This window comes from Mastigoproctus giganteus, chromosome 5, assembly GCF_048544385.1.
Source record: "Mastigoproctus giganteus isolate SK-2022 chromosome 5, ASM4854438v1, whole genome shotgun sequence".
Taxonomy (NCBI): domain Eukaryota; kingdom Metazoa; phylum Arthropoda; class Arachnida; order Uropygi; family Thelyphonidae; genus Mastigoproctus; species Mastigoproctus giganteus.
In genome coordinates, this window is record NC_143579.1 from 205,066,965 (window position 1) to 205,087,747 (window position 20,783).

Genomic DNA, 20,783 nt, shown 5'->3' on the forward strand with positions numbered 1-20,783 from the left:
ATTCTCTCACTCAAGGATTAGGGTTGATGATTCAATGTATTTTGGAGCCAGGCTTGTGGTTCACGGGCCTCCGATTCCGTGGTGCATTGGATCATTGATTTTCCTTACGAGGGTGTGGAATACATGTAAACTATTTGTGTAGTTGTTTCAACAATGGAGAGTATCAGCACCGAAGTGTTCTACAAGACATCATATAGGTAATCCTCCTTTTCTTAACTAACTGATATAATGTAGAACGTATTGAGCCATTGCAGCTCTGTTATCTATTAGTTAAAACAAAATAGGAGGTTTTTTGAGAAATATAGATAATAAAAGGTTTGCTGTAATATCTAATACTTCATTCAAAAGTTTTCAAAGAGAAGAGTTATGTCATTTAATGGATGTTTTAAGAGGCTCTTGTGTTGACTGAGAAATTATTTAATTTTCAGTTATCATAATAGTTTTCAGTTATCTCACTAGCCTATCTAAAAAAACTATGGTTAAAATAAATTAAAGCAATTTGTAATAAAGTAATAATCTAAAATTAACTGAAAATGCATGGTACTTCAGAGCTTTCAAGGTTCCTGGTATCTCACTGGCAGCAAAAACAGGCCAGTTTCACAACTTTCTTATACGGCTGGATTATGCTGTTCATTCTTATATTTCTGAATTATGATGCATTTTGAATACAGTACCAAAGTATTAGTTATCTTTAATAACTGAAAAGTTTTGCTGGTATCTAAATAAATTAAAGAAATTTTTCAAGAAATTTTCTATCTTTGCATTCCCTTCATTCAAAAAGGTAGAGAGAAAACAATTTACAGAGTTCCTGAAGAACACTTTCTATCCTAAAAAATCTCTAATTAGGAAGAGAGTGAATAAAGCAATCAGAACAATCAAAAATGTGTTTCATCAAACATTTAAAAGCTTATTAAATTTAATCAAACTTGAGAGAAAATTAATTGATTAAAAGTTGGGGGAGTGCTGTAATAAATATGATGAGCAATACTAGGAGTGGCATGGTTATGATAAAATAAAAAAGTTTATCTTACCCCAGCTAGTGAATTCCCATTTGATCTCAACATAAAAATCTGGAGTCTGAAGGAGAAGAAAGGGAGAGAGAGAAAAAAAAAAAAAAAACCAGGATTAATTACATTGTTGGTTATCAAGAAAAGCAAAGAGAATCAAATACAGTTAGCAAAGAAAAATGTTAATTATTAATTTGAGCATCTGCTGGTTGCATATAATAAGTAGGAGAAAATCATAACTGTAACAAAATCATGCTTATAAAATGAGATCAATGACAACACAACAGCATACAAATATACCACCTGTTTAAACATCAGTTAAAATTTTTAGTGTGTAATTAATGCAGGTTAAAAAGCATCACTCTAACCTATAAAAACAGCAATGTATAATTTTTTAAATAGTTATATAGTATTTTTAAGTAGTTATATAGTATAAATATGCAACTTTAGAAACTAGAAAAAGCATAAAGTGCATTTTAATAAGAATTGCAAAAGTCAGATCTAATAGTAGTAGCAGAGGCATATAATGCAAGAAAGCAAGCTTATGCAGCATTAGCAATAAAAAAAAAAAAAAAAAAAAAAAAAAAAACAATTCACATATCCATTCCCTCTAAAAGTTTGTCCAGTTCTTCCTTGAATTTATTTAAACTATCAACTTCCACAATGACAGATGGAAGTTTGTTCTAGCAATCAACTATCTGCTGGCTAAAGGCAAATTTCCACACATCTATTCTACAACTGTCTTTTCTCAATTTAAATTCATGCTTCCTCAGGTTCATAATTTGAGCAAGAGGGCAGTTAATGTTTTTCATTAAACAGCAATTTTTTTCTTGGCTGTGTTATAAAAGAAAGATGTAAGTCCTACCAGCTAAACTGTTATTGAAAGACAGGCTTAGAGCATTTATTAGGTCAATTTTGGAAAGTTACACCAAGAGAGAGAGAAATTTAAAAACAATTGGAAATATAGATCATTTAATTGCTGTTACATGAATGTAGTTATTTGAGATTGATAAAATTAAATCTGTTGAAGAAACTGATTAATATTACTGCAGCTGATAAAAAGCCATAACAGTGGATACCCATACATGTACATACTCATGCACTTCAGTTTAATACATGAGCATTTGAAAAGTAAGGCTTATAAACAAAATGTATCTGGCATTGAAAGCTTCTGAATTAAAAATAAAATAATAATAAATAAATAAGCAATGGATCATACAAATTCTCATTCCTCAAGAAATCATACAAATTCTCTCTCCTCAAGAAAAGAATAAGCAAAGCCATCACATTTTGTGTGAAAACCAACTGTTATTAAATATTAGTATTAATTAACACAACTATTTGCAGTGCATTAAATTCTAAATGGTGAAGAAGAACAACAAAAAATAAATAACAGTTTCTCCACATATAAAACTGAAAAAAATTCAAACTCATATTTTATCAGTAGTAGACCTTGTCACTCATATGATAGTGGGGGGGTGTTACATGCCAAGCAATTCTAAAGAGTATGATAAAAATCCCTTTAGGCAACTTGAGTGGATAAGCAAGAGTGAGCACATCATTATGGGAGACTAATTCCCCTCTTACAGATTGGAAATCATGAACAAGCAGTATACAAAGCAGGAGTAACTTCTTGAATCAACCAGATGAGTGCTATTTACTTCAACACATTAGAGAAAGGAATAAGGGGTCAAATAACCTTGACCTAGTTCTCACCAAGGATCCAAACAGTATCAAAACATGACAGTTCAGGAACAGATAGTGGGGATTGATCATGTCGTAAAATATGGATAATATTCAAAGAAATTTTGATGGTCAAAGGAAAAAGTCAGGGATTTAATTACAGGAAGGATGACTATGACTGACTTGGGTATTTCTTGGCTTCTTAAGTAGAGTTATTACTACAGTAAAATCTCGTTAATACAAAACTCAGTGTATAAAAAGTACTCGTTTATATGAAGCACATACCATTCCCCTGTGAAAGGATAGGCTTTTCTATGTAAATATATTCATTTATTACAAAATTCGGTTAATATGTATTACAAAGTTCTTTTTCACTCTGTGAGAAATAAATATTGTCATTTTGTATGTTTAATACAAATCTTTGAAGAGCAATCTGATTATTGGCCCCAGCCACCTGGCTCCCTACTTCCCAAAGGATGGCACTGACTTGTTAGAAATTAGTTTTGTGTAAACAAAAGCAGTTTATGGTAGCTACAACGTCAAGTGCACTCTGAAAAACATCTTTCTGAAGGATGAGTTGTTAAATTAACAAAAAAATAAAAAGTTTTTCTAAGTTGTTTACATGCACTCCCTTGCTCTCCAGGGGAATAAAGTCAGTTGCAATTGTTACCCCAGTTCAAAGAGTCTTCTGCTATCATATACAGCAATCTATTTTTTTTGCCATTTTATCTGAGCTGATGTCTTTTTAGGAACTTGTGTCTTTAAATTAATTTAAAATTTGTTTATATTAAATCTTACCTAGCAGTGTTATGGCGACAAAATGTAGATGGACAGAATTAAGTCTGGAAATTAAACTAAAATTTATACAAGAGGCTGATAGGATGGAAAGAAGCAAAACGGACATTGCAAAGGAATATAACTTCCTTTTATCTACAATACTGAAAAACCAAAAAAGACTTGAAGAAGTGCATGACACTGGAGCAGCAATGAAAAACAGGAAACGAATTCATGATGCAAAACATGAGGAGCTTGAAAAAAACTTTTCGAGTGGTACCAACAAATGCATGCATCTAATTTGCCAATATCAGGTCTGATTTTGCAAGAAAAGGCAAATTATCTAGTTCAGCAACACGGGTTTAGCGACTTCAAATGCACAGCATACATTAGTCGACAAATGTATTCGTGGTGGAAAATGTTGTTGTTGTGGTGTTTTTTGGTGCAAGGGCAACTTAGGCCATATTGCACCTCCCAAATCAATTGACTTTACATACGGGAACTGCTTGTACAGCAGTTAAAAACGATCATACACTTTAATTTGTTTTAAATAGAGAAATAATTCAGAGAGATTTGCTTCTTTACCTATGAGGCTATTGAGAGACAGAGATTGTTGCAGATCTGAGATGGAACTAAAAGTCATTCGTCGGGCTTTGTTAAACAAGCTACATTCGACAAGTATATGTTTTACTGTAAGTGGCTGTGAGCAGTTTGCACATTGAGGAGGATCATTCCCTGTAAGCAGATAGAGATGTGTGAGGTGAGTGTGACCTATTCGGATTCTGGCTAAGATTACTTCTTCTTTTCTATTTTTACGAAGGCTAGAAGTCCATAATTGTGGTTCAGATTTTATTTGAAATAGCTTGTTATTTGTTTGCATTTTCCACAGAAGTGTCCATTGTTCCATGCATGTTTTCTGAATTTTGTGTCTGTAATCAGGATATGGGACTAGATCATTTGTTGAGGCTATATTAGAAGGATGCTTTGCAGCATCATCTGCACATTCATTTCCTGGAATTCCACTGTGGCCTGGGACCCAAGAAAAGATAACAGTGTGTTTATGCTCATGAAGCTGCATCAGCTTATGTTTTATGAGTTTTAATAAAGGATTGGTAGGTGAGGAAATACCTTTCAAAGCTAAAATAGCACTTTGTGAATCGGTATATACTATACTTTTATTTATTGACAGCAGTGAGATATTTTCAAGAGCAAGCTTAATGGCATGAAGCTCAGTGGTATAACTGCTACATTCGACTGGAAGTGAAAATGAGATAGTTGAATTAGGGAAGACAGCAGCTGCACCCACTTGATTGTCAGACTTGGAACCATCAGTATAGATCTTGGTGAATCCGGGGTACTTTTGTGTATGAGCATAATGTAGTTGTTGGATGTTAATATTTGCTATGGAACTTTTACCCCATTGCTCAAGGTATTCATGAGAAGAAAATATGAGAGTAGACCATGGGGGATCTGGATCTTTTGATTCTCTGAGGATATTATCGAATTGGATGTTCCAGCTTTCTGCTAGAATCTGCAGTCTGATACCAGCAGGCTGAATTGTTCTGGGTTTATTTCTACAGTGAGTTTTCCACAGAGGATCATGCAGGAGTGGCCAAACAGGATGAGTAGGGAGGCTTTTAATTTTAGCTGAGTAATTCATCAGTAACATTTTTCTTCTGATGCTAAGTGGAGGTTCGTGAGCTTCAACGTAAAGACTTTGAACCGGTGATGTTCTGTATGCACCTAGGGCTATCCTAAGAGACGAATGTTAGATGGGCGCAAGACGCGCTAAGGTGCTTTCCCTAGCTGAGTCATAAACAGGTGCCCCGTAGTCTAGCCGAGATCTAATTAGGGACTTATACAAGTGGAGCAGGGTACAGCGATCTGCACCCCAAGATGTACTGGAGATTACTCGGAGTATATTCATTTTCCTTGCGCAAGAGGTTCTTAGATATTTTATGTGCTCCTGGAAATTTAATTTCTTATCAAAAATTAGCCCTAGGAGCCGAATACTGTTCACGATTGGTATAGGGTGATTGGCCAAGTGCAACTCAGGTTCAGGATGCATTCTGTGCTTTGTGCAGAAATGTATGGCTGTTGATTTGTGGCTTGACAGTCTGTATCCATTTTGTGCCATCCATAATTCAATGTTGTTTATGGATATTTGTAGATGCCTCTTGATATAGTTCATATTCTGGGAATGGCAGGATATGGTAAGGTCATCCGCATAGAGATATGAGTCAACGGTGTTTGGAATGCAGTTTGTAATATTGTTTATTTGTAGTGAGAACAGAGTGGCACTAAGAACAGACCCCTGTGGGACTCCTTCTTCTTGTATATATGTTTGAGATAAAACCTGCCGGTACTTAACTTGGAAAGACCTGTGTCGAAGAAAGCTTTGAATAAAATATGGTAAGTGCCCTCTCATATGAATAGAATGGAGATCTCTTAGGATGCCATATCGCCATGTGGTATCGAAAGCCTTCTCTATATCAAGGCATATCACGACGAGATGTTGATTTCTGATGAATGCATTTCTTATGTTGGATTCGGCTTTGGTCATGAGGTCTAGGGATGATCTATTCTTTTGGAAACCAAATTGATTATTACTGATTATGTTTTGGGATTCAAGATACCATGTGAGACGATGGTGAACCATTTTTTCCAAAGTCTTACTCAAGCAGCTGGTAAGAGAAATTGGTCTATAATTGTGCGGAATCGAGTGATCTTTTCCAGGTTTCGGTATAGCTATTATATAAGAATGTTGCCAGGAGGTCGGGAATATATGTTCTGAGAATATCCGATTGTAAAGTTTAAGCAATAAAGATAGTGATTTCTAATTGAGATGTTGAAGCATTATATAGTAAATTCCGTCAGGGCCAGGGGCACTGTTTCTTGAGGTATACATAACTTCTTTCAGTTCAGAAATTGTTAATGGTTGGTTATAGGGTAAATGGCAGTTAGCTTTGAAGTTCAGTTTCCTTTTCTCTATTCCGGCTTTAATTTTTTGGAAAGACTGTTGATATGCACTTGAGGCAGATAATTCACAGAACACAGTTCCTAAGGCATTGGCAATCTCTCCAGGAGAGGAGATCTCCTTCCCATTCCAGTTAATAATAGGAGAAGGTGGTACATGATATTTTCCACTTAGCTTCTTTATTTTTTCCCAGATTATTCGGGTATCAGTATCTTTGTTGATTGAGGAGGCGAATTTTACCCATGAATCTTTTTTGGCCTTTCGCCGGATGAAACGAGCTTTGGCTCTCAGTTTCATGTAGTTAATAAGGTTGGCAGTGGTGGGATATTTGCGGAAGGTATTCCATGCTGCATTTTTTTCCTTTTTCGCTTTATTGCAATCACCATTCCACCAGTGATTGGTATGCCGATGGTTTCTTATTTGAGACTTTGGGATGGCTGCTGATGCAGCTGTTAGTATCTGCTTTGTAATATATTCGGTGGCAGCGTCAATAGGAAAAGATGTAATGATATCCTCATCAAAAGATACATGATTGGTAAATTTTGTCCAGTTTGCTTTGGAAAATTTCCATTGTGTTTTTGTTTGTGTTTGTTTGAAATGGATGGACTGAATGCTACAAATCAGCGGAAAGTGATCGCTGTTTAGAGGATTGTCGTGTACTGTCCACTCTATGGTTGGGAACAGGATCGGAGAGCAGATTGAGAGATCGATAGCAGTGCTTGACCCAGTAGGAAAATGGATGTAGGTGGGTAAGCCAGTGTTCAACAGTGTCAGATTCTCTCTATCAAGTAGCATTTCAATAAGTTCGCCACGTCCATCTGAGACCAGTGAACCCCACAATGGATGATGTCAATTAAAATTGCCTAATAGACAGATCGGAGATGGTAATTGAGAAATAAGGTTTTCCAGATCCTGAAATGTGCATGGATGGTTTGGCAGAAGATATATCGAGATCACTGTCAATGTGATACCGATAACTATCCGCGTTGCAACAGCTTCTAATGGTGTCTTCAAAGGGATGTGCCTGGAAGGGACTCTTGATTCCACAAGTACAGCTACTCCTCCATGAGGACTGTTAGTTTCAGATCGATCTTTTCTGAAGATGGTATAATTTTTGACTGAAATGGAGATTTTTGGTGTTAAATTTGTTTCTTGTAAGCACATAGCAGCGGGTTTGAAATGGTGAATTAATTCATAAATATCATCAATACTGCTGCGAAAACCTCTGCAATTCCACTGTATGATCTGTTCCATTATTTAGTTCTGTGGGTGGAAGTTGAGTCTGTCTGTTTTTTGTGGGTGGCTTGTTTACCTCTTTCGAGTTTTGATTTTTCTTTTCTTAAAAAATTAGGGCGTTCTGAGTCATTGCTTTCTTCCATATCTCCATCTGCATGTATTTCAAGAAGATCCTGATTAGTTATGTCATCAGTGTCCATGCTTGATATATGAGATTGCTTTGCCTCAACAGGATTTGATTTCTGTAAATTATCTACTGCTTGACAACGGGGAGGTCTTTGGGATGGGACTGTTAGTGGTGTATTACTGCATTGGTCTACTACGTTTGGTGGAGATGGATATTCAATAGATAGGACTAACCGAGCCCAGCTGAAGATCGATGTGTCTGGAGGAATGGTCACTTCAGTCTGATATGCTACTGATTGGTGACTGTGTGTAGCAGTAGCATAGGTGTGTTTTGGCATACTTAATTTTACTTGTTTTCTTGCCTCTTGATAGGAAACCTTATTTTCAATTTTATATTTTTGTATTTTTTCCCCCAACTTCCAGAGGTCGCAGTCTTTGGAATAAATGGGATGGTTGCCTTTACAATTCGGACACTGTGGAGTTGGTGCCTTAAATTCTGTTTGTGTATGTGTTTTACACCCACAGTTTGCACAAGTTGCATCTCCACGGTATGCTATCTGGGAATGGCCAAATTTCTGGCATTTAAAACATCTTAGAGGGTTCGGGATATAGGGCCGAACGCGACAGTTTAAATATCCTGCCTTAACTGAAGATGGTAGATTTGGAGAACTGAATGTTAAAATTATACTCCGGGTAGGGACTAAATTGCCATCTTTTCGGATCATGATCCTTTTTGCTTGAGTGACGTTTTGTTCTTTAAGTTCTTGAACTATTTCATCTTCGGAGACGTTCAATAAATCCCATTCAGTGATCACTCCCTTTGAAGAATTGAGGGTGGTGTGTGGTGTGATTTGAACTGGGATTCCACTCAAGGATGTCAGACGTAGTAGTAGCTCAGAATGTCCAGAATTGGTGGTCTCTATTAACAAATCTCCAGATTGAAGACTTTTCACCATTTTCGGTGAACCTGCAGCACGTTCTAGGCATCTCTGAATGGTGAAGGGGGAGAGCTTGCCGACAGGTTGCGTTGACAGAGAATGTATAATCAGGAAGGCTGGTAATTCCTGTCTGCCACTGTCTTTCTTCATTCTCTTTGAGATAGAGGAGTCATGGTCAGTGTCGTGTGTCTCATTTAATTGAGAGCTCTTCGGCTCTAAGCGTGGAAAATCACTTGTTTCCATCTCTGCTCCTTTTAGCCCCGGGGGTTGTCTTATCCCCCAGGTTACCGACCCCGCCACGTGGAGGCAGGAGCGGTGCCACCAGTGACCAAGCAGTTGTAGAAGTCAGTTGTTTGTTATTAGTAAAATATATATACTAAATAAAGAAAGGTTGTTTTCCTTTCTGTGTTCTTACTTAATACTTTAAGCACAGAACAACTGGAAATAAATTAAATAGAAAAAGACACTAGAAATCAAATAAAACTTTTTCTTTAATAAGGGCACTCTATAAATCACTGAGAAAATCGCTTGTCACTATCGCTTGGCACTCGGGGCCTGGTGGAAAATTAAGTAAACAAAGACTCACTGTTATGCTGCAATTCAGATGGCAGTACAAAACTACGCCCACTTGTGATTGGTAAGTTTTCCAAGCCAAGATGTTTTAAAGCTGTTAACCAACTTCCCTGTGATTATAGGCCAATAGAAGTGCTTGGCTTATGGTCAAAATTTTTCAGTCTTGGTTATTAAAATTGGACAGAAGAATGGCTTCAGAAAAAAAGGAACATTTTGATGATTCTAGACCGTTTACAGCACATTCTGCCGAGACACTTAAGCTGTCAAATATACAGCTATTGTTTACCCCCCCCCCAAATCCACCAGTGATCAAAGTATTATTTATAACCTCAAGAGAGAGCATATAGAGCCCACCTGATAAGGTACTTGATCTGCAACATAGAAGGAGGGAACAATTTGCAGCCAAATTGGAATGTCTTGGATGCTATCTGTAATCTTGTTATTGCTTGGGAAAGTATTACATCAAGTGTAATAATCAACTACTTCAGAAAGAGTGGCTCTGGAGAGAACATCATCAAAAAACATGGTCCAGCAGACGAATGTGATAGCAACAGTGAGGAATGGAGGAATTTGAGGGAGTATATGGATTTGTTTGCAAATTTGAAGAGTTTGTGAAGGTGGATGAAGTTGTTACCACTGCAACGGCAACATCAGAAGAGCTGCTGGGTACCAAACAAAACGATGATGTTTTTGTTACCAGTGACAGTGAAAAAGCGCGCACACTGCTATCTAAAAAAGATGCCCAAAATGCATTTAACATAATAGAGAATGTGTTCTCTATTATGTTCAATTGTACGTGTTAAGAAAACTTAACACGTACAATCCTTCGTTAATAAAGAAACTGTTGGAACGAGTACAGAGAAGGGCAACAAGATTAGTGAATGGAACAACAGGCTGCTCTTAAGAAGAAAGGCTTAAGTTTTGCAAATTACAGTGTCTGGAGACTAGGCACATGCGAGGTGATCTGATTGAGGTGAATAAAGCCTTAAATGGTTTGAGCATGCTCAATGCAGATGGGATTCTTCCTCTTGCTCAGAATAATCACCTGAGAGGGCATAAATTCAAATTGAGGAAAGACGGTTGTAGGATAGATGTGCGGAAGTTTGCCTTTAGTTAGCGGGTGGTTGATTGCTGGAACAAACTTCCATCTGTTGTTATTGTAGAAGTTGATAGCTTAAATAGATTCATTAGAGCGAGTGGATGGGTGAAATAAGGTTTTTATTTGGCTGATGCTATATAAGCTTGCTTTCTTGCATCATGTGCCTTTGCTAATGCTAATATGGATAATATTCAAAGAAATTTTGATGGTCAAAGGAAAAAGTCAGAGATTTAATTACAGGAAGGATGACGACTGACTGCATGATTCCGAAAATATTTTTAAGCAAATTATTAGAAGAATAAACTATTTACAACTGAAAAAAATAAGAGAAAGTTTGCCAGCCAACACTGCTATTGTCCATGCCAGAGAAATTGAAAGCATATGATTGATATTCTCCACCTTTTCCAACATGAGCAGAGCCACCTGGTAGTAACTTGAAGGTTTAAAGTTACTACCGGGAGAAAAGTAAATTTGTCCTGAAAATCCATAAAAGATATGCGAATAATGGAAAAGTCAACAGTTATGTAAATAAATATCAAGGCTCGTGGAATCATAATTATGTTCCATCATCATCCCTATTAATTTTATTTCACTGAGAACAAGAATTTATAATCAGTTCAACTAAAATTTTTAAAGCTTTTTTAAGACATTGCTCAAGAGATATTTACATACTATATTGCAATTATTTTAAATCAACCCTGCAATTAAGCTAATATCAAGTTTTCAGGATTAACATTTCTGTTTTATTCTGAAAAGTCAAATTTATTGACATGTTGGAGGTACAAAACTGCAGTTAATTAAGAATAAACTATTTTATGCACTGTTTTTTTACCCATAATTGCAAACATTTGCCAATAATTAATTAACAGCACATCCACACAAGCATTCTGAAAAGGATATTTATAGCTCACTTGTGAAAGTGGGAGGAGAAGTAAATATTAAGATGTTACTTCAAGTGAACTGTTATGCAGACAGAATAAGAAACAACTAAGAAATATATAATTTCATGATTTGCAAATTTCCTAAAGAATTAATTCTGTTCAATAAATATTTTTTGCAGCCTTAATTTCAATTTCATTCCACATTAGTAATTTCTCTAGAAATTTAACCACCTAACAAAAAGTGACACAGTGATATTCCACAAGGTTTCCTCTTAAACACCACCTGCGATGAGTTTCACAGTAAAGTACACACAAATCATGAGTAGAGTACAAATAAATGCCTATACTCTGAATTACCCCCACTCCACCCCTTTTCCACATAATGTGCAATTTTACTTATTTGATACAGCTGTATTTTAACATTTTATTTATTTATTTTACTCATTTGATACAGCTGTAAAAATAAAACCCAACCCTTGCATAATGATCCAAATTATTTCTACTATGGAAAGTTATAGTGGCATTAGTTTTAAGTGTGGCAAGTATGTAAAAACTTTGTGGGGATATTGAATGTGATGGCAACCTAGCCTGTTATTATTACTTTTCCTATAATGAAGAGTTTTTCCTCTCTTGAAAAAACATTTTGGAAAGTGAAAGGGGTGGGCAGCTCCTGCTCTAATGAAAAAACCAAAGCTGCAAACTTGAAGGATAACTGCATGTGTGCATGTGCACATGCATATGTGTGTGTACATGTGTGCATCTGTATATCCTTAAGACTTATTCATAACAACCACAAAATTGTAGCTGTCCAGTCCTACTACTAATTTCCAGCATGAATGAGCGACTAGAAGACAGTTAATGTCAGTCACATGAAAATAATTTAAATTAGCATTCCTCTATGATGTAAAAGCGACTTTAATTATCAATTCCAAATTTTCTCAAACCACTCTTTTACCATTTCTTCAGTCATCAATCCTTCTTTAGGGCAACAAATCAATATTTTCATCTCTCAGTTTTTCTTTCATAAAATTTTTCCTACTTAGCACAATAAACAGTAATATCTGTACTATTTTATATATTTGCTACTATGACTGCCACTCTCATTTGGTAATTCTTGAAGGTGCAGGATCAATAAACTGGGCATCCCTGTTGTGACTCCCTTACACCATTCAGTTGATGAGATTACTTATGTCCGACTACCACTGTATACACATAGTGCTGAAGGATAAAGTTAACTTTCTAACTGAATGGACCAAAGAGAATCAAAGATGGCTAGTATCTGAAGAAATCAAGTATACTCAGTGAACAACTGATTGGGAATTTCTATTCCCCATAAAGAAATCACACAGAGTTCTACATGTCACACATCTGCAGTGTACAAAATGGCTAACATCTTCTGAGAAAGTATCTGAGACACTGACTACTGTGGTTTATTTTATATTATGTCTGTACAAATGTGTATTCAGGAGTGGAGCTGCATGTCGCGCAGGCTGAAAAATCCAGAATAACTCATTCAGTAAACCTAACTTCTTTCATTTTAGATTGGCTAAATAGTCTAAACTGAAAAAGCCCTTTAAGACTTCCTCCAGTTTCTGATGGGATTTGAAACTAAACCTCTCCCAGGTGATAAGCAGCAAGCCCATTATACTGTCACAGAAAACCACCAGAGGATAAATGACAATATTATTGTAAGAGCAGCTTTCTAAAACAAAAGTAGAACAGCAGGCAAGAACTGCTTGTTTTCTCAGCTCCTGACTGATAAAACAAGCAACTGTGGCTAGAAAAAAGTGACACCTGTTCAAGGATGATCAGGATTCTATAGACCAGTGGTTCCCAAACTACTGAGATCTACAGACCACTTCAAAAATGAAAAAAGGGTTCGCAGATCCCCTATATATATGTGTGTGAGTGTGTGTGTGTGTATATATATATATATATATGTGTCAAATAATTTGACCAGTTCCAGAGGGTCATTTCATGGACCCCCCTGGAACTGTTCTATGGACCCCCAGGGGTCGGCAGACCCCAGTTTGGGAACCACTGTTATAGACTGCAAAGAGGCCATGCTCACCAAAATAACATCTCAACACAACCATAGACTCATATTAGGATAGCTTTATTATCCCAACAAAAACAACTCACACTACCTGGTTTAGATGACTACAGCAGAAAACTGCACCATTACTGACTGCACATAAAAGTAGTCATCCCTGCCTACAGTGAATCCAAAGATAATCAGGAACTACATACTAAAGCAGGAACTACATACTAAATTTGAGGTTTGCTCAAATTCCAGCTGTATCATTATGCAGATGGAAGAACCAAATAAATGAAAGAAACATAAAACTGCAGATCCATCACTCTTTAGTAGTAGACAGAGACTTGAATGCCAGACTTACTTTAAACATCATTGACAGACTAACATCTACATCCCATCATAGTGCTCTTTAATATCTTCTTAATGATTACTTCCTGCAAAAATAATGCGCCTCCATAGCCAGGTGGGCAGGAGCAGCAGTGCATAGCACACGCTTCTTGATTAGACCGGGGTTCGAGCCCATGACCACCAAATACGGAGGATGCGGAAAGGTCAGGGAATGACCACCGCACATCTGAGGAGAAATATGACCTTAGTTACTAATGCTCCTAAAACCCAAACAACAACAGCAAAAATAATGAACTATCATTTGGCCAGAATCAATTTCTGTCCAAATGATACAGCCTGAATCAGCCCCCACTCTCTATAATAAACTTATGTTCCCAAAATTTTTCTGCTGCCAAATTAGAACAGCTAAAATATATGATATGGTTTCTGCATTATATGCAAGATATTATCCACTTAAAGATGCAATTGTATAATTGTAAATCAAACTTGGGATCCATCCTGATAGATTTTGCATTATACATGAATTGAAAACACTTAACATAAACCATAATGTTAAATCCAATTTTAGTGTGTCTCAACAAAATACAATTAAAAAACTTATAAAAAATAAGGAAATAGTTACTCAAGAAGTAAATAAAGGGGATAAAAAAAAGTTATTTTAGATAAATCAAGATACAGTTGTGCCCCCATATCCACTGATTCAGTTATGCATGGTTAACCATGGGGAAAAAAAAAAAAAAAAGAAAACTTAACACGTACTATTCGTGTGTCCAATATGACGTTTCCCTTTATTTTTTTACAATGTCGTGTATGGTTCGGTCACCAACATTATAATGGTTCTTTAGAGATTTAACGGATGCACCATTTTCAAACTTTTGAATAATTTCAAGTTTTTGTTTAATTTGAAAGCACAACTCTTGCGTTTGCCTATCATTTTTGTGATTTCTAAACAAAAAAAATAATAAAAAATAAATAAATAGTTTTTATATAAAAAAAAAAAAAAATTCTGACACCCCTGACATAAATAACGAAATAAAATTTGTCCTTTTGTGGGTGTGACACACTAAATGAAACCTTTGGTCTCTTTTTTTTTTCTTTTTTTTTTTTTGAGCTGTCCAAAAAAATATCTTGCAATCCCCGCTGAAGCCAGCGGGGATTGCAAGATAATAGGTACACTAATCTCCCAATGATGACTTATAATGCTGGTTCTTGTTGCTCATTTACGACATATCCCCTGCTGATACGAGGGTCTTACATGAATGGATTTAAGTGCAAGATTTGGGAACATACAGACAAGCAAAGTTTCCGGCAAACCCCCCCCCCCATACTTCTCCTACAACCCATGCACGGTACCAAATATGATATGTTTTGATACCTTTCGTTTTTGGGGATTTCATAAAAAAAAAATAATAATAATAATTTTTTAAGTATTTCCTCCATTTAGAACAAAGTAGAAGTATTTCTATGCAAATTTAAAAAATATATATATATATAAAATGAATCTCCATATTTTGTAACAAATTGGCATATGAAATTTAGTAATGCCTTATTTATTACAAAAACACATAAACCCATATGATCTATCATTTCTCATAAAATCATCAGCATTTTTAGGCATCTCATCTTTCACTGGAAGAGAGGCATGAAATTTAACCAAGAGAGAAACATTATTTCTTTATTAGTTAAATTTTCAACTTTCTGAATTGCAAACAGCTAAAATGTTTATGAAGCATACACATGTATCCAATGAGTTACAGCAGAATCACCTGGCTTTGTATGATGTGGTTTCATTACATACAGAATAAACCATGATAAAATTGGAGGAGATTTTATTACAAGATACTACCTTTAAAAAACTCCTACCATAGTTGTAAAACTTATATAATTTTTATTTCAAGCTAATTTTTTTAACCATAACTCACATACTTACTGGGAGATTTCTGGGCTGCCTATGAGCTTCCAAATTTAAAAACTTAGAGCTAAAATTAAAAATTAAAACTTAAATTATGTATATTAAACTATACATAAGGTATGTCAATGATGATGATATACAAGAAGTACTGATGCAATTTAATTCTTTTCATTCACAATTAAAATGCATTTTAAAAGTATAAAATAATAGTATAAATTTTTAAAATCTTACCTGTATTAAAACAGAATTTGGTCCTAAAAACATGCATTTTTAGGAGATATACTTATAATGGAATGGGGAATGTACCTACACATTCCCATCACCCCCACGTCATCTTTCCTTGTTAAAAAGTCATATTAATTAGATAAATATATATACAATGCAATGAAATATTGGACTTTAGGTGCAATATTTCATTGGATTATATACATGTTTTATATATATGTATGTTTTGATAGATTGAAAACTTTAACTAAATATACAAGAATATAAAAAAAAACAGAAAAAATAGAAAAAGAATAGAAAGAAGATTAGTACAGACAAACATTAGTGATTGCAGTGCATATCTGCCACATGCTATTTATAATAGTAAAGTAAAAATAAATGGAACAAATGTTAGTAGCATGGCAAACCAGTACAGTGAAAAGTAAAAATAAACCCATACATGAAAAAGCAAAGAGGAGGGGGGAAAGGGGGAATCAAGATAATGGGTATTGCAGAAGGAACGCTCCTAAAATAATTTAGAAAAAGCTAATTTATACAATACCAAATAACAAAAATTTTACAATATGCCAATTAGTTGAAATTTAGTGGCGTCCGGAAAATAGCACTAGGTCCAAATTCTGTGAAATACACTAAAATCAGAGACGAAAAAACAAACTACAACACTTGACCAACAAAATGAAAATAAATAAACTACTGACCATTATGCCCCATCTCGACAGAGGACCATAGGGCTAATAATGGTCAGGGATTACTGCATTTCAGACATTAGACAAATCCATGCATCATTGAACCGATGAACTGATTGAACAGCAAATGCAATGGACCTGAATAATGGTGGCCCTTATGCAGTGAAAAATTATAATAGAACAGATCCGAGCACTCACATGGCAACACCATACCACTGACAAAGTCACTGTTAAATTAGAATATATACAAAAAAAATTAGGCTATAGATGGCAGTCTGAGTGCAGCATTACTAATGTTGCACTAATCTGCTTTCTATTATTTTCTATTTTTTTCATTTTCTTGTATATTTAATTAACATTTTAAATCTATTTTATATGGTTAGTAGTGAGACGATATGGTAATCCTTAATGGGATATATATATATATCCCATTAAGAATGCATTATATACAGGGTCCAGTCACATTATTATGACCACCTACCTAGTATCCAGAATATGTGCCTTTGGCAGCATGCACCGCAGACAGCCACTGTGGGAGGGACTCAATAAGTCTGCAGAAGGTTGCTATGGGTATCTGTAACCATGCAGACTGCAGTGCACCCTGGAGTTCCTATAGGTCCCTTGGTGGAGGATCCATCTGTCTGATGTGTTGATCGAGATAGTCCCATAGATTTTCAACTGGGTTAAGATCCGAGGTATTCGGTGGCCAAGGGAGTAGCTTGAAGTCTTCGTCATGCTCCTCAAACCACTCACGGACAATTCTAGTAACATGGCATGGTGCATTGTCTTGCTGATAGATACTATTGCCCCCAGGGAACACGGTCAACATGTATGGGTGTAACTGATCAGCGACGATCGATAGGTAACCAGAATTATCTGTTGATAGAGTGTGGTCACATCATTCAGTGCTCCATGTATTGTGTTAAGTTCTGTTATTCGAATTGATATTTTTGGATTAAATTTGTGCATCCCAGATTCCCTGGGTGTTGGTGAGTTGATTGATGTAATTTTTGTTCTGATCCATAAGGATTTGAAAAGATATGTTTATACCGAAAATTCTGGATTGCCGAGTTGCATTTCACTGGCTACAGCAAGGCTGCTATATATAGCCCTGGCCGCTGTGTAGTGCTATAGTTTTATTTTGTATTTTTTTTTCTGTCTATCATGCTTGATTATTATTAGTTATAAACTATGAGAAACAAACAGAGTATTTATTTTGTCTCCATTATATGTCTTGCTTTAAACTCATTGCTTTAAACTACAAGTAACAGAACATGGCAGTGACATCAATGGAAAATAACTTTAACAATAGTAGCCATTGCTTCTCCCCAGTCAGGGGAACAAAGGCCTTTGTTTGAACTACTTCACCATGTGAATGAGATCTGACTGGCCGACGTATAAACTTGCCTATCCAGACAGCTGATTTCAATTAATCCAGTGATTATTGTAAAAAAAAAAAAAATAAATAAATAAATAATATGAGTTATTGATGATGATGGCATCACCAACAATATCGAATTATAGTGATTACTTAATATTACTTGATTGACTTAAATTGAACTATAGTGAATTTTATTAATGTGTGATACACTCACATGTGGGCATAACCGTACCTTGCATCTACACGGCACGTGACCCACAGCATTTATTTTCTGCCCTACCCACAGCACCATCTGGTGACAGTTCAGTGAAACTTGATTTTTGGAAGATTCAGTTTTTTCTGAAGAGACAATTTAGGAGGCGTACATGCTAATATGAGTTTTTGTATTAGATGTATGTCTAGTTCTCGTCTAGTTATAAGTTCTCGCGATGAATCGAGCTCCTCATCTGAGGAGCCCTATGATTCTGAGCTCCTACCCCTCCCCCCAAAATCAGGGGGGAAACCAAGGAGGGAAAAAGAGGAAGACCAAGAAAAGGTCTCGGGCTTGTCCCCTATCCTTCTCTAACAATCCATCGTCAAGTGATGATAACACCAGAATCCTTTCTGCTGGCCCAAATCTTTCTGTTCCAGCTAAACTTGGCTTCGGCATCTACACTCCAGTGGCAGCATCCATCCTGGAGTCTCTTGCAATGGCTCCTCCAACTCTTCTTACCCCAGCTTCTACACCTCTCAATCCAACTTTGCAGCTCCCATCTTCTAAACAACCAGGCTTAACCCCATCTGCTCCCAGTAGCCGTTCTGATGTAACCTCATCTTCAGGTGGAGCTGATCCAGGATCAGCTCCACCAGCAGATGCTCCTGCTCCTACCCCATTAGTTCTAACCACCCCTTCTGCCTCAATTGCAGCACCCAATGCTCCAAACTTACCCTCAGCACTGGACAAGACAGGTGAGGCGGGCCTTCCGGCCTCAAGAAGACTTGCCATTCCTGATTCTTATTCATCTTCTGTAACTGATGTCTCAAATGCAACTTCACCATTTACCATAAGAGTCTCGCTGAATTCCTGAACCAGGAGTCCAATAGATTCACCAGATCTGTGGCAAACTACATCCAGAAGTTGTGGGACAGTTTGGAGACAATTACCACTGCTCTCCTCGTTGATAATGAAAGGTGAAGACCACCAATGAGAACTCAAATCTCATGCTAGCATCCTAGAAATGGTCTTGGACACCATTTCCAAATACCCACCTGCTATGCCAGAGACCTCCAGAGCAGAGTATCAGCAGGCTGAGAGACCTTACAAATCAGTTCCTAGATCATATGCCAATGTCCTCAGTGGGGATGGTCCTACCAGAGCAATCTAGAAGCCTGAGAGAGGTTTTGGGGGAACCGCCCCCAAAACCTCTCTCAGGCTTCTAGATTCCATTCAGAAGAGGGCAGTTAGGTTAATTAATGACTCCTCTCTAACAGAGTCTCTCCACTCTGTCTCTCATAGACGTACTATTTATGCTGCATGCCTTTTCTACAGATACTTCCATGGGCACTGTTCTTCTGAATTAGCTTTTATAATTCCTGCTCTCTCTTTCAAAACAGTCTGGACACATGCTGCCACCAGCCAACATCCATTTACTGTCCAACTTCAAACTCACGGAACCAACTTTTCATCTTCCTCGTTTATTCATTCGATTGCCATTTTCTGGAACAAACTTCATACGTATTTCCTGAAAATTACAGTCTACAGAAGTTCAAGTCTAATGTCAACAAATATCTTCTTTCGTCTTCGCAACCTCCAACCCAAGCACAGTACTAAGTACTATGGGTTCTAATACCTCTCGTGTTTGGGGTTTTCATAAAAAAAAAAAAAAAAAAAAAAAAAATCACCTCTCCATCTCCCCGGCCCCTGCCAGCTGAGCCTAATCTCCAGAAGAAACAGAACATCCTTTTATTGAGAGCAATGGATGAGTCCGATCTCAAGACCAGTGGGGATGTCAAGGAATTGGTGAAAATACACCAATAAAAGTGATTTCAAGACAGGTCATCAAGAGCAATCTGCAATAAGGGTTTTACTTGAAATGGCCTCCAAGGACGATCTGGAATCTATATCAATTGCCTCAAATCTCCAAAATGCAGGAGTAACAGCAAACCCACCCAGGCAGGCTAACCCCTCCATCCTAATATACGATGTCCAAAAAATACTACTAACAAGGACTTCCTGGATGACCTATTCCACAAGAAACTCATGGGACATGGATTCTCTTTTGAAGAAGTTAAAAAGCAAATTACCATTAGATTTCCCACTAAAGCCAACTCCATCTCTACTTCGCATCAGGTAATCACACTCACCCCAAATCTCTTCAAGATGGTCATGTCTTTGGACGGATCTATCTGGGGTGCAGTGCACACCGGTTCAGACCATTCACAGTGTTGACCTCTGCCTAAGGTTTAGACACACTCCCACAAATCTACTACCTGCAGATACTGGGCTTGCAGTGGCCATGTTCATGCTGAATACCCCAATAAGGATGAGGCACCTAGTTGTGCTAACTGCAAAAGGGGGAAAAGGGAACACAGCCATTCTGTGAGGGACAGTGCATGTCCAGAATATCAATGAGCTTTAGACCAGGCAAGACTAAGGACCGCTGATGAATAAACACCAAAAAAAGCCTCCTTCCAGTTTCCCAATCCCAGAGATAGAACCTCCAGCCCTCAACTTCCCTTGAGTCCTGCAGGCATTGCTATACCTCTACTAGTCAGTTAACAGTCATGCAGATCAATGGACACTGATCTAGGGCAATAGCAGATGAAATTAGACGTGCAGCAGAGGAAAACTCAATATACATCATCTCTACACAGGAAATGTATGGTTCAAGACCTCAGAAGGGAAACACTTCAAAGATTA

At 36.8% G+C, this 20,783-nt stretch overlaps 1 protein-coding gene across 1 annotated transcript in view; it reads right to left on the bottom strand.

Annotated features, from left to right (window-relative positions):
- LOC150086026 (ankyrin repeat domain-containing protein 13D-like) overlaps positions 1–20,783 on the bottom strand; it is a 204,548-nt gene that overhangs the window by 151,835 nt on the left and 31,930 nt on the right. The window contains exon 4 of the mRNA XM_090373656.1: positions 1,032–1,077. Within this exon, the coding sequence (XP_090229782.1) occupies positions 1,032–1,077 (46 nt within the window). The remainder of the gene's footprint in view (positions 1–1,031; positions 1,078–20,783) is intronic.